Source organism: Oncorhynchus gorbuscha, unplaced genomic scaffold (genome assembly GCF_021184085.1).
Source record: "Oncorhynchus gorbuscha isolate QuinsamMale2020 ecotype Even-year unplaced genomic scaffold, OgorEven_v1.0 Un_scaffold_6:::fragment_4:::debris, whole genome shotgun sequence".
Lineage (NCBI taxonomy): Eukaryota > Metazoa > Chordata > Actinopteri > Salmoniformes > Salmonidae > Oncorhynchus > Oncorhynchus gorbuscha.
Window position 1 is genome coordinate 1850 of NW_025745435.1, and position 15365 is coordinate 17214.

Genomic DNA, 15365 nt, shown 5'->3' on the forward strand with positions numbered 1-15365 from the left:
CCTATGTATGAACTACTTTTGATATGTCCATTGTCTATGCACTATCCAAAATATCTTAGTTTGAAATAGATAAATTATCATTAATTGTTGTTGAAAGACTGAACATCTTTATAGGTTTTCGCTGCACTTTATTGATTGGTTGACAACCCATTATCGTGTTTTTGTAAACTGCAGGTTCTCAATAAAATGATGAAATAAGGGTTGCAGTAAACTCCTTAATTATAATTTAGGAAGAGAAGTGAACTGCTGGGAAAGACCATACTTCCTCAAATATTCAATAAGTAATAAAGCATGTTATGCTGTCTTTTTCCTTGTTCTTAGTCACTTACAAAAATAGGGGTCAAATTAATCTGACCTCGACATGCATGAAAAACAATAACGCAGCATTTGAATATTTCAACAAGGTATCACCCCCCCAAAAAATGAACACAATTCATTGGCTCATTAATATATTACTGTATTAACTACTCTACATTTCCATTTTAAATGCACTGTTAGAAATGTAATAGTCTTTATATTGATTAAAAGTTGCTCACATTGCTGAAAGCCAGTTAACACATGATTATCTATTTGGTAATTGCAGTAAGCTCCTTTGTTGCTTAATAAAAAATTTAAAATTAAGGAAGCGAGGTGCACTGCTGTGAAATATATTACTTCCTCAAATTGTGGGTTCCATTTTTCTTTGTTCCTGGACACACACATGAAAGGGGTAGAATTCATTGGATGACAAATGCAGCACATTAATGTTTCAACAAGGATCACAAAATAATACCAAACCAATTGAAAATGAACACGTACTGACAATAGATTGGCTCTCTTTGTTTATTCAAGTGCTCTGGAAAAATATAATTTATTCAGAAACAATATTTACAAAGTGATAGGCTCTCAGAGTTGGAGAAGTCTACAAAACAGAGTTTAAAGTGAGAAGCACTTAGAGAATAACTGACATAGAAAGAACAATAGGAATAAGGTCCTTCATCCAAAAGGTCCCACAAAATATATCACATTGGGGGAAGTTTATATGATTAGCATGATTTCAGTGCAACTGGTTTGTAAGGCAAAGTTCACAACTGCCTTTACTTCAGGAGAGAAAACACTGTACTCTCTGAAAAATAAAGTACAGTAAATGGATTTCTTACAGATGTTTCCAAACTATATCTCCCTAACAACTGAAGGGACTGCCATTAACTTGAAAATACTCCACTCCAAATTCCATTGAAAGAGGACATTTGTTTTTCTAATTTGAGAAAATAGATATAGTTAAACTGACTTACTGTACTAATCATATACATATCAATATACAAAAACGTACCAGAGATTTATATTTCAGCAATCATAGTGTAAACTGGTTCATAAATATATCAAGCATCATAAATGAGAAAATAAGGAATGATTGATTGACTAGAGTTAAATGGTCCTCGTGCAGTGTGGTGCACTGGTATCTACAGAGCTTAGACCAGTTTTTCCATCAGTGGAAATTTCACTTGCCTATCCCGCACAACATACGTAGTAAACTCGTACACTATAATTTGTCTGTAAGCTAGAAGAAAAACCCTCACACCATAACATTTTATCAAGTCGGTATTTCAAAGCTTGTCAATAAGAGGGGTGAGTGTTGCAGTCTCATTTGGTAAGGCAGGCCACTACCTTGTAGAATCTGAATGCCTTCAATCTCTCAGCATACTGCAATAACAGTCAGACACCGTAGGTCAGGGGTTGACAACCCTGGTCCTGGAGTGGCACAGCAGGGTTTAGGTCCATCCAGACACTACACCAGAATCTACTCATCACCTCACCAACTCAATATCATTAATGGGCTAAAGTCCACCTACCTGGCCTCCCATGTCTAAAGCAAAAACAAAACTCAAAAACCTGGGGTGGTAAAAACCCTGTAGACTCACAATCACTTTGATTGAAAACAATAGAATTACAATGGAATCATCTTATGCATCCCACTTGACTATGAAACGAATAACATAGTAGAGCTATGGCTTTATAGTGAAAGGCTATGAAGACATCGAGTTGTGGTCTCATCTCACCTGGAATGGACTTCAGTTCTTAATGTTCGTACCATTCTCTTGACATTACACACGGTCAGACACCACAGCGTTGTTGTTGTAGACAGAGTAGTTAAGATACGCAACATTAATGTAAGATTAACATTTGTACAAGCCATTTGAGAAGCTTGAATATGAGGAATACTGAAGATATGGTTATGTTACACCTGCACTAAGATGTAAATCCGATTTAAGAAAATGAAAGTTATGTAAACCTTCATTGATTATGATAATATAATTTACCAGTTTAAGGCACAATCTATACATTTATTTCATTATTGCAGAGTAGAAGCAATTCTGCTGTTCCTGAAGTAGTAATAATACATTTTATTTTAGGGATTGTATCAAAACGTCAATCATTACTATAAAATACATTTTCAACTCCATATCCCCAAGAACATTGGTTCTTGATAAAAATCCCCACTGACAACAGTCATTATATCTGTGTTATATGTTGAGAAGCTTGGGGTTGATCCGTAGCTCAGTATTACTTTGTCTAACAGGTTAACTTTAACCTGGATTGTTTTCAGTCAGGCATGAGACAATTTGGTTGTTTGCATAAAAATACAATTTCAACAATCTTTTTAAAAGGGTGTGAAATTCTTAACAGTAAGGGATGATCTAGAACCAAAACAAATGAATCTCCGGAGGATGTTGATTGCAAATTGACCTGATGGAATCCAACTGAAGTCAAAGGGTGCGTTCCAGATATAGGATCGCTATATCATTTTGCCGTGGTATGTTAAACACTTGTCCAGGTATTGTAAAGATCGAATTTGATTTTTGAAGAACTGAGCAGAATCTGTACATCTGGAATACACCCAAAATGGTGTACTATGAGAATGGTGTCACGGGAAGGCGAGGTTGTTGGCGTCAGAACACGTCCTCCTTGGAGCTAAGGTAGTTCTGCTTCTTTCTCACATTCCAGTGTAAACATTGCGCCAGGCTCTTGAACCAGTCGTTCACGGGATCCTGGAAACAGATGGAGGGAACGGGGAAGCAGGAAGTAGTGATGGTAATGCTGGAAATGAAGAGAGAGAAAGAAAAAGACAAAAGAGCAAACGTCACAGTCAATCAGGTATGAGTGGGAGGCATGCAAGGTATTCGCAATCCCCCCCAAACAATGACAAAAGAGACACTTGAAACTGGCTGACTAACTTCCTAAAATGAGTCCTCTGTTACTGGTATATCAATGGTCTGCCAGCATTTCAGCGACAAGGAAGATAATTATCTCTGGCTGCATGAAGGAAAACCACTACAGAACATCATGTGATGTGCAATTTTTGTCTCGAGTACATGAAACTGGTCAATTCTGTGTATTCAGGCACCTTGCGGGAGTTAGATGAGCTTTGGGTTGAGTTCATCAGGCTATCTTCCATGTTTATCAGCTTTTGTTTCGTGGTATTTTTACTAGGGGGGAGGTTGCGATGACTGAGGGGCCAAAAGGTCACGCACTTGTCTCCATGGCAGATCTCTTGTCTCTTCCTCCCATCGAATGACACCCAGGCTGTATTCCTGGAGTCACGTGACAGCATGATCTGAGTGTGACAGACGGAGCAGAAGATAGGAATCCAGATGAACAACCAGTCAAAGACAACAAAAGTCTAGCAGTAAATGTCAGTGTGTATTATAAGCAATGTCATCATTGCCATGCATCACCAGTGACTGAAAGAGTATGCATTGTGGTAGCTGTGTGTCAGACTGGTCATTGGTTACCTTTGTGTAGTGTTCCATACAAATTTTCTGGAGAGGAGAAGTAAATGGATAATGGCAGTATGGTGAATGCATGTGTGTGTATGAATGTGTGTGTTTACCTTGAGTTCCACCCCAGCAGGCACCACTATGGGTCTGAAGGACAGTGAGTGGGGGCAGATGGGGGTGATCATGATGGCCGGCACGTTGGGGTGAATCATGGAGGCTCCGGCTGCTACCGCGTACGCAGTGCTGCCCGTGGGAGTCGACACGATCACACCTGAGACAACACAAACACACAGACAGTCTGAGACAGACACTACTTTGACCGCTACACCACCAACACCCAAGCCTAAAAACACCAACAACAAGCTGAAAGAAGTTCCAAAACACAGCAAACCACCCCCAAGACAACTGAAATACTTCTGACATTCTGAGAGGCTTTCAGAAAGGGAGTTACTAGGAAGTAGTGAAGGACAGATAGCAAAGCAAAGACTAAACTTTGCCATCTCAGCCAAATCTACCAACAAGGCGAGCTGCAACAGTATGCACCACTAATAGAACATCAGTACCATGTTTGTATTTGAACAGATTTCCATCTCGTGGCTTGTACACAAGCAGTAAGCAGTCGCATAAACATCATAGTATAACGACCAGTTACAGCATCTAAACTAGAGGTCGACGATTATGATTTTTCAACGCTGATACCGATACTTGGAGGACCAAAAAAACAGATACCGATTAAATAGGCAGAATTTTTATATATAATATAAATATATATATATATATATATATATATATGTAATAATTGACAATTACAACAACACTGAATGAACAATGAAAACTTATTTTAACTTATCAATAACACATAAATAAAATCAATTTAGTCTCAAATAAAAAATGAAACATGTTCAATTTGGTATAAATAATGCAAAAACAGTGTTGGATAAGAAAGTAGAAGTGCAATATATGCCACGTAAAAAAAGCTAACGTTTAAATTCCTTGCTCAGAACATGTGAACATATGAAAGCTGGTGGTTCCTTTGAACATGAGTCTCCAATATTCCCAGTTAAGAAGTTTTAGGTTGCGGTTATTATAGGAATTATAGGACAATTTCTCTCTATACCATTTGTATTTCATATACCTTTGACTATTGGATGTTCTTATAGGCACTTTAGTATTGCCAGCCTAATCTCGGGAGTTCATAGGCTTGAAGTCATAAACAGAGCTGTGCTTCAAGCATTGCTAAGAGCTGCTGTTTGAATGAATGCTTACAAGCATGCTGCTGCCTACCACCGCTCAGTCAGACTTCTCTATCAAATATCAAATCATATACTTAATTATAATATAATAAACACACAGAAATACGAGCCTTTGGTCAATTAATATGGTCAAATCCGGGAAACTATCATTTCAAAAACAAAACATTTATTCTTTCAGTGAAATACGGAACCGCTACGTATTTTATAGAACGGGTGGCAACCCTAAGTCTAAATATTACTGTTACATTGCACAAGCTTCAATGTTATGTCATAATTATGTACAATTCTGGCAAATTTCATTACGGTCTTTGTTAGGAATAAATGGCCTTTCAACAGTTCACAACGAGCCAGGCGGCCCAAACTGCTGCATATACCCTGACTGCAAGAAAAGTGACACAATTTCCCTAGTTAATGTCCCACTAACATGAATTTCTTTTAACTACATAAGCAGGTTTAAAAAATATATACTTGTGTATTGATTTTAAGCAAGGCATTGATGTTTATGGTTAGGCACATTATTGCAACGATTGTGCTTTTGTCGCGAATGGGCTTTTGTTTAATCGTCACCCGTTTGGCGAAGTTGAAGTAGGCTGTGATTCGATGATAAATTAACAGGCACCGCATTGATTATATGCAACACAGAACAAGCTAGTTAACCTAGTAAAACCATCAACCATGTGTTGTTAACTAGTGATTGTGAAGATTGCTAGTTTTTTTTTTACAAGATAAGTTTAATGCTAGCTAGCAACTTACCTTGGCTCCTTGCAGCCACAAGGTTATTTTGATGCTGTACTCGAGTAACAGGTAGTCAACCTGCCACAAAGTCTCCTCCTGGATTGAAATGTAATCGGCCATAATCGGCATCCAAAAAGGCTGATTACCGATTGTTATGAAATGTTGAAATCAGCCCTAATTAATCGGCCATGCCGATGGGGTAAAACATGTCCTTTAACCCAGTAGCAGCTGGTTGAGGGGTTTACTACTCACCGTCTCCCTGTACCGTGGTGATGAGGTGTCCGTCTAAGAAGAGGTCCACGTTGGAAAGGTAGGAGCACGGGCCTCTGTCCACCACCACCTCATTCAGCACCTGATGGACCAGGAAACCCAGAGTCATGTTTACCAGAGATACTCCACTAGCCATGTTGTTAATTACTTTGGGAATACTTTTTGAACCCAGCCCTATGTTATGACTCGTTAAAGCCCACTCAGCAGGACGCAGGGACTGTGTGTATGATGACAATGCATAATGAACCAAGATCAAAACTCAAACACCCCACATAGCCCACATACATCCACCCTATGATAGATGATAGCACCAGGCCAAAATAGAAGCACATAGGGGGCATTGCTATAACTACAGAAAAGCAGTGAAACAAATCCATGTGATAGACTACCTCAAACAAATAAGGAGGAAGTGTAACTAGAACTGAAGGATTGCTATCACCCTACAGTCCCCAAAACAGGTTGTACATTTAGACCTTTCTGGTATTTTATCATGCCGCTGGGATCAGAGGTCAGGCCTGTGACAGTGGGAACATTACCAGAATAAGGACAATGAGTCCTTTGACTGAGATGTTCCACGCCATCATGATGCTAGGAACCTATTGTGGTACTAACCATAATACTGGGGTAACATACCAGTCCGGTGTACTGTTTAGCGCTCACCTGGTACTGCATGGCTTTGCGGCTGCCCTCGCTGTCTCCATTGGTCATGATGATGCCCTTCTTGTCCACCTGGGCGTTCTTCTCTCGGCTCTCCTTCACCACTCGCAGGCGACTGCGCAGGATGATGGCGGCGTTACCTGCTCAGCAGACACACAAACTTTTGTTTAAGAGTAGCATGTAAAATGTAAATGTGAACCTAGCAGTTAGAAATGCTATCACAACTTGTGCCGTGTAAACAGCCACCAGCATACAGATAAGAGAGTAAGGCTTCTGTTGTTGAAATTGGGTAAGGACAAGCCTTAAGACGTACCCTCAATGATTTGGGTGACCTGAGACTGGTACATGTCAAAGTTGAAAGGCGTGAGGAAGCCCAGAGAACCCAGGTGGAAGGACATAACAGGTGGAATACTCTTCTGAGAAAACACACATCCGCACATACACACACAAGCAAGCTATGAACAAAACAAGCACAATCAAGATTTATTTTACTACAATTCACAGTATATTCAAAAACTGACAAATGAGTATGTTTACTTTACGTGGAGAAGTGAATAGTAAATATATACCTGGAAGAGTGACGATGCGTAAAGTAAGGTCCCATCTCCACCAAGACAGATGATGAAGTCCACTTGATTGGAAATGTCATCGAGATCTGCGGTGTGCATACAAACACATTAGGTTCATGTCCGTAAGAGAAAGCTATACTACTTCAAGTGAGAGTTTCATAGACATTCATAGACATTCCTGACATTGACACAAGTCACTTTTGTTGCTGAGAATTTTCCTGCAAAGCAGAAAATGCAAACTTGTACTGCATCTGAGTTTTAAAAAAGGCTTCTAAAATCTCTCATTTGCAATTTTAAATTTCAGACTTGATTTTCCCTAACAGAAATGTATTAACCCCTACAAAATAATAAATTAATTATAATCCACATAATAATTCACAGTTCCTGTTGCTGCAGGATTATTTTCCTGCTGTAGCATACTGGCTCAAATTAAGATCCTACATCACTAGCTACATAGAGTCAATCAGATCAATCTATCATCCTTCAGAATTGTATTCACTAGGCACCAAATGGAAAAAAAACTGACAAAAAATGGAGGGACTACTTAAACTTCTCCCATAAGATATTGCATTTTCGTTTTTTTGTTGAAAAAAATAGATACTTTGTGCACTAATGAATACGACCCAGTCCTCTAATGGTCTCCTCACCTTCTCTGAAGGTGCAGAACTTCTGGATGACGGCCGCAAAGCTCTCATCGGCCTGGATGACTGGGTCAGCCAGAACCTTCCTCTCCACGTAAACAATCATGTTTTTCTGTTAGAACAACGCACAAGTATAAACATATGCATTAGCAACATGCACATGTAATGCAGTGTTTGTACAGATAGTGAAAAGTCCAATTTTGAGGCTCCCGAGTGGCGCACTGCATCGCAGTGCTAGAGGCATCACTAAAGACCCTGGTTTGATCACGGACTGTATCACAACTGGCCGTGATCGGGAGTCCCATGGGGCGGTGCACAATTGGCCCAGCATCGTCCGGGCTAGGGGAGGGTTTGGCCGGGGTAGGCCGTCATTGTAAATAAGAACTTGTTCTTAACTGACTTGCCTAGTTAAATAAAAAAAAAATAAATAAAAATTCAAGTACCTTCAAGTGCTTTTTCAAGCACAAATATTTATTTTCAAAGACAATCAATTTGTAATAGTTCCTATTATGCAATTGTTTCTAGTTGCCACCAGATGGCAGTATATCACTACAACCTCATGAAAAAAAAACACTACTTATTTACTACATACATGAGGACTGATGGTGTTGACTGAGGTCCTTATATGAACTGTAGCTAAGTAAAATCGTTCAAATTGTTGCATTTCGTGTTTATATTTTTGTTCAGTGTACATATTATTAAATTGTCTTTAAATTAGGTCCCACAGGCTGTCCCAACCCATAATGACATGAAAGTGAATTCTGTAAAAGGCCCTTAGTTGACTCTAAAATTGGGTATTCTATACCCATTTACATTTACATTTAAGTCATTTAGCAGACGCTCTTATCCAGAGCCATTGAAGATAAACAAGTTCTTAATGTGTTTGATAAGATTAAAGACTCTCTCAGGGGACCCTATTTAAACATATGTCCTACTAGCGTCATCTTTATAGCTAGCTACAGTACCTGGCTAATAGCCAGAGTCCTTGAGCAACCTAGCTAACTAGACTTCTGACTGAAATATCAGTGACTATTTACCAGTTGTACACTCATTCTCAGAGTCAGGGTGGGTTATGTGGGGTTTGTCTGTTGACACGGCAGGAGTCGAGGGATATTAGAAGAATTCCCACTGTCAGCAGCATCTCTTTGCTACTTGCCGCTGTAGATCTGGGCTGACGTAGTTTGTTTCACCTCTCGGCCTATGTCGTGGGCGGAGTTTCGCGCTGGAAAGAGTGGTGAATGAATGCGCTGCTAAAATGGAAAATTCGGGGGAGCAGGGGAACATAACGAGCATACATAAATAATTCATGATTCCACTCGTTCGCAGAGTAATGCGTGATTAGAACTTGCTGGGAATGCAATAAGTGGGTAAATGATAATTAACCAAATAAAAGGGTTGAGTAAACGCAAATTCATAAATAAAAACGTGCGTAAACAGCATTTACCCTCCACTACATCCATTCATTTTTTTAAAATTTGCCCAGCATTCTAGCTATTGATGTGACGTTTGGCGGCACCTAATCAGTCAGTTCTGTACCTGCCTGGCTGAGTGGCAGTGTGGATGAAATGAGCGAGCTCGCCAGGCAACCAGAACGCAAAACACATGAGGAAATAAAACTTGGTGGTCTACCTGGAAATGAATTTGCAAGACCAATAACATATTTCATAATTTTCTGTTCTCCTCATTTTAATTCGAGTACTTTTCAAGTACCAACATGAGAAAATGTCTGATTTTCAAGTAATTCCAGTATTTGAATATCAGACTGCCAAATTCAAGTACTTTAACCACCTCAAGCACCTTGTGCAAACCCTGGTAATGCCAATACTTTCATATTACCCTTTAGAAGACTAATAGGTCGAAAGAATATTCAGACTGTACAGTTTTACAAGCAGCTTTACTTTCTTGTAAGGTGTAAGTATACAATTATGAATTTTTTAATATATTCTCAGTCACTAATATTTCTGTTTTTAGGGACTTAATGGCATACTTTCTAATGAAACTGAACTACACACACCCATCAAGGCTGCTAAGGTGCAGGTAGCTATAATTTGAGACTAGAGAGCCTCTGCACACTGTGGGTCACTGCAAAAAGTACAAATGCCCTACCTCTGTGAGAAACACACAGAGCTCTTTGAAAGGCTGCAGTAGACTGGCATCCTGGATCTTCTTGATGACAAGGACACTTTTGGGAGGCTTGTTCCACGTCAGTCTCTGGCTGGCTGGGTCCTGAATGTGCCTGAGTGGTGAGAAAGAAAGACCACAGGTAATCAATACCTTTTTAAGGGTAATAATGAATTGTATATTTTAAATCACTCATCATTTGATCAAAGGGATTGCAGCAACAAAGAGCTGTTCCGTAATAATAATTTTAAAAAACAATTTTGATGGAGAACCATTTGTAAACCTACAGCTAAGAACTGTAGTTTTACACGAGTCCTTCTTGACATTTTGAGGTGAATAAACATAGTTGTAATTCTCTCATGGTTTCTCACTACTGTAGCCTGTAAACTTTGCAGGTATTGAACATTTCTAGTTTGGGCATGGTGAGCTCTCAGTAGCCATGTTTTGAGCTCTTGTGGTTTGTTGGCTCAGTGTTTCTTCATACTGTTTGTTTTTACCAGTTTGATAAGATGCAGAGCTGCTTAATACCTACCCTATTATTGGCTGGGGCTTAGTCTAGTAACACTGGCAGCCTCAGAATTCAGCAGGGTCAAGAAGGGACCATGCATTTACATAAACACATCACAGTGACCTCACATTCCAACTAAAGTGCAGGAATTAATTAACACGCTGATGAAGGCGACACACATTGAAATGCTTTGGTGTCATAAGAATTTTTCTTGTCATCTTTGACTGTTGTATTTGTTTCAAATTTCCATTAGGGCTGTGACGATACCAGTATCACAATATTTTTTCCATGGCAGAAATGAAAACACGAAGCAGACCGAACTCTTTGGTCCTTAAAAAACCTGCTCTATATAAAATATTGTGTGCTATAGCTTGGAAAATAAATTAATGTGACACTGGATGTCAACAGAATTATGTTTGTTCCCAACATTCCGGCTGTTTTCCCAAAGAAGTGAACTCCGCTCGTGTATTGTTTCCTTGCCACAATACTAACGAGTATCGCGCTACAAGTATCGTCCAGAGTCATGTACATTTGAGAGGTTTGTGGAATAGTGTTAGTTAACGGAGCATACAGATACAGAATGTGCACTTTGTCATCATTCATTAAAAGTAAGGCTACTTGTATTTTTTTACATAATGCATGCGATTAGCTCTAGCAGTCCTTGTCGACTTTGTGAGCTGGTTACACGTGACCTTAACTTGAAACTCAAATGGTCGATTAAAACAAAAATGAATCTATAGGCCTTCATACAAAGTAGCCTAATTGAGGGAAAACCAGAGTTGGGCTGTAGTTTGTAGTCCTTGTACAATATCAAATTGTTCTTTTGAGATACTGTTAAGGATGAGATACTCGTCTGTTGAAACAGAGGTTTGTTTTACATACAAAATGTGTTAAAACAGTAATACAACAGTACAAATACAAGAGATGGACCACACATGATAACACCAGCTTACTACATTACACACTACACTGCTTAATCTATTATTGTTTGGCTTCTGGTACCATAAGACTGACACTGTAAAAGAGACATAGTTCCCATGTGGCTCAGTTGGTAGAGCTTGCCGCTTGCAACGCCAGGGTTGTGGATTCGATTCCCACAGGGACGTAAAAGTAAAACAATTTGTGACTCGTTTCAGGAAACTAGGCGTATGTTGCGGGTCATGACTTCACAGGAGAGCCATTTGAACGTAAACTTTAAAAAAAAATCTAAATGCGTTTTTTTTTTGCAAAAATGCCTTCTGGAACATGTGAATTTTTATGTGCCTTAATAACAAACTTGTATGCCATCTGTAAATATGAATACAATTGTTAAATTACGAGCCTAGTTGGTTTAGCCACAGAAAAAGACAACAACCTTCCAGAGAAAATGAGTGGGCAGGACATGCCGAGAGATGAGTTCGGATTGGTCTGACATGTAGCACGAGTTGGTCTATTTGAGCTGGTCAGTATATGTAGGTAATCCTGTCTGACGCGGCTTTAAAAATATATATGTATCGCGTAGTAGAACTGCACAAGTGTTGCTCTCCACTTGGAGGACAGAGTTTTGAAACAGTGGAGTTAGAGTATGATAGCTAAGGAGATTGAGAAAACCCCTCTATCTGGATTACATCTTCAAACTAAGAGCAACCATGGCATCCGTGAGAGAGGGAGAAGCATCCATCCATGTATACATTTTCAGATATTACAGGTTTCTAATATTGTCAGAGTAATTTTCATTTCAGAATAGTATACTGTTAGCTAGCTAACGTTAGCTAGCGAACCAGACAGCTAACGTTACGTGTATGATCTGTGTAGTAATATGCTTTGTATCTCAGAGCCATCTGCTTTGCAATTTAAAGCCTAATGTTAGCAAGCAAACATTGAACCTGTTTGGTTAGTTAGCTGCAGATTCATGTAGGGCAGTAATGTCATGTGTTGCGATTATGGTTCATTGTTTAGCTAGCTAGCTACATGTTGTAACAAAATACTCCACTATGCAAGTAACCATTTCAATAGAATGTTAATGATGTCACTGTGACAACAGTTCATAGACATAGCTGGTAAATTCACTCTCGCTATCTACTCGGATTTCAGAGCACTTTCATCCGAGTATGCCAGTGCGCAGAATAACTGACAAATGTACGAACACTCAACACCCGTTGAATATGGCCGGGGTCAGTAAACGTTGGCAAAAAAGTGTAAATTGTTTCCAGCAACACAGTTGCTGTCATCAACGCTCTGGATAACATAAAAACAGCCTAACCAGCTCTGCTAGGGCGAGTAAAATGGTCAGTGAGCTGTTCTCTCATTTGTGTCTGGAAGTAGCTAGCAAGCTAGCAAACATTAGCCAGTTAGCTTGACTGCTGCCGTTAGGACAGAACGCTCGGATCAACCCTTAAAGAGATGGGTGGGGCTAAAGCTTAAGAGGGTGTGAATGATGCTGAATGGGTATAGACAAGAGGTCTGCAGTAGGTGTACCAAAACATACAAAGGCCATTTTCTCAAAAGTGAGGTTACAAGTTTATCAACTTTCAAAACATAATTACTTTCCCATTGTTGCTCAACTTTAGTTTATGATATCGGAGAGAAACAATGTTTTCATATTCCCCATCATCTCCTTTGGGGTATGGTAGCACGCAAATGTACCATCTGGCAATATTTTGAGGGTGTTGGGGTGGCAGGTAGCCTAGTGGTTAGAGCATTGGACAAGTAACCCGAAATGTTGCAAGATCGAATCCCAGAGCTGACAAGGTAAACATCTGTGGTTCTGCCCCTGAACAAGGCAGTTAACCCACTGTTCCTAGGGTGTCATTAAAAATAAGAATTTGTTCTTAACTGACTTGCCTAGTTAAATAAAGGTAAAATAAATAATTAATCTCTTGTGGACTGTAAATGGAATTGAGTAGTTTACGTGAGATTCTTTGTTGCTGAGATTAGTGGTAGTGTGCACTTGGAGGATCATCTTTCATTAAAAATCAAGGTTTCAATATGTTGTTTCTGACTTTCTAAATGTGTACAGTGGGGCAAAAAAGTATTTAGTCAGCCACCAATTGTGCAAGTTCTTCCACATAAAAAGATGAGAGAGGCCTGTGATTTTCATCATAGGTACACTTCAACTATGACAGACAAAATGAGAAAAGAAATCCAGAAAATCACATTGTAGGATTTTTAATGAATTTATTTGCAAATTATGGTGGAAAATAAGTACTTGGCCACCTACAAACAAACAAGATTTCTGGCTCTCACAGACCTGTAACTTCTTCTTTAAGAGGCTCTTCTGTCCTCCACTCGTTACCTGTATTAATGGCACCTGTTTGAACTTGTTATCAGTATAAAAGACACCTGTCCACAACCTCAAACAGTCACACTCCAAACTCCACTATGGCCAAGACCACAGAGCTGTCAAAGGACACCAGAAACAAAATTGTAGACCTGCACCAGGCTGCGAAGACTGAATCTGCAATAGGTAAGCAGCTTGGTTTGAAGAAATCAACTGTGGGAGCAATTATTAGGAAATGGAAGACATACAAGACCACTGATAATCTCCCTCGATCTGGGGCTCCACGCAAGATCTCACCCCGTGGGGTCAAAATGATCACAAGAACGGTGAGCAAAAATCCCAGACCCACACGGGGGGACCTAGTGAATGACCTGCAGAGAGCTGGGACCAAAGTAACAAAGCCTACCATCAGTAACACACGACACCGACAGGGACTCAAATCCTGCAGTGCCAGACGTGTCCCCCTGCTTAAGCCAGTACATGTCCAGGCCCGTCTGAAGTTTGCTAGAGAGCATTTGGATGATCCAGAAGAAGATTGCGAGAATGTCATATGGTCAGATGAAGCCAAAATATAACTTTTTGTTAAAAACTCAACTCGTCGTGTTTGGAGGACAAAGAATGCCGAGTTGCATCCAAAGAACACCATACCTACTGTGAAGCATGGAGATGGAAACATCATGCTTTGGGGCTGTTTTTCTGCAAAGGGACCAGGACGACTGATCAGTGTAAAGGAAAGAATGAATTGGGCCATGTATCGTGAGATTTTGAGTGAAAACCTCTTTCCATCAACAAGGGCATTGAAGATGAAACGTGGCTGGGTCTTTCAGCATGACAATGATCCCAAACACACCGCCCGGGCAACGAAGGAGTGGCTTCGTAAGAAGCATTTCAAGGTCCTGGAGTGGCCTAGCCAGTCTCCAGATCTCAACCCCATAGAAAATCTTTGGAGGGAGTTGAAAGTCCGTGTTGCCCAGCAACAGCCCCAAAACATCACTGCTCTAGAGGAGATCTGCATGGAGGAATGGGCCAAAATACTAGCAACAGTGTGTGAAAACCTTGTGAAGACTTACAGAAAATGTTTGACCTCTGTCATTGCCAACAAAGGGTATATTGTATTGAGATAAACTTTTGTTATTAACCAAATACTTATTTTCCACCATAATTTGCAAATAAATTCATAAAAAATACTACAATGTGATTTTCTGGATTTTTTTCTCATTTTGTCTGTCATAGTTGAAGTGTACCTATGATGAAAATTACAGGCCTCTCTCATCTCTTTAAGTGGGAGAACTTGCACAATTGGTGGCTGACTAAATACTTTTTTGCTCCACTGTATCTGTTTATTGTCAACAACTGAGTCAGTTAACCAGAGAGGGTGTGTTAGCCAGAGAGGGTGTGTGCAGTGAACCACAGTCATTAGTGCTCGTGGGGTGAGGTGGGGGCTTGTGTCAAACCATTACAGACCGAAGACACAACCCAACTCATGACTTTCTCTGAATGTACTTCTATTCATGAAAGGCCACAAATTACAATTCCACACAGGAATAGGCTACAAAAAAAATAGAAAAAGATGCTAATGTTTTGATACATGAGA

At 39.7% G+C, this 15365-nt stretch overlaps 1 protein-coding gene across 12 annotated transcripts in view; it reads right to left on the reverse strand.

Moving 5' to 3' along the window:
* Positions 1-808: 808 nt before the first annotated feature.
* The window catches only part of LOC124019001 (NAD kinase-like), a 31930-nt gene continuing 17373 nt past the window's right edge, over positions 809-15365 (reverse strand). For 7 of the 12 annotated variants that reach the window (XM_046334340.1, XM_046334339.1, XM_046334341.1 and 4 more), the window contains 9 exons: positions 9990-10119; positions 7890-7995; positions 7243-7328; positions 6987-7128; positions 6677-6813; positions 5999-6098; positions 3872-4029; positions 3386-3595; positions 809-3078 (listed from right to left, as the gene is read on the reverse strand). In XM_046334340.1, the coding sequence (XP_046190296.1) occupies positions 2953-3078; positions 3386-3595; positions 3872-4029; positions 5999-6098; positions 6677-6813; positions 6987-7128; positions 7243-7328; positions 7890-7989 (1059 nt within the window). In that variant the 5' untranslated portion in view covers positions 7990-7995; positions 9990-10119 and the 3' untranslated portion in view covers positions 809-2952. The remainder of the gene's footprint in view (positions 3079-3385; positions 3596-3871; positions 4030-5998; positions 6099-6676; positions 6814-6986; positions 7129-7242; positions 7329-7889; positions 7996-9989; positions 10120-15365) is intronic. The other 5 variants (XM_046334344.1, XM_046334338.1, XM_046334335.1 and 2 more) reach the window with 4 other exon arrangements.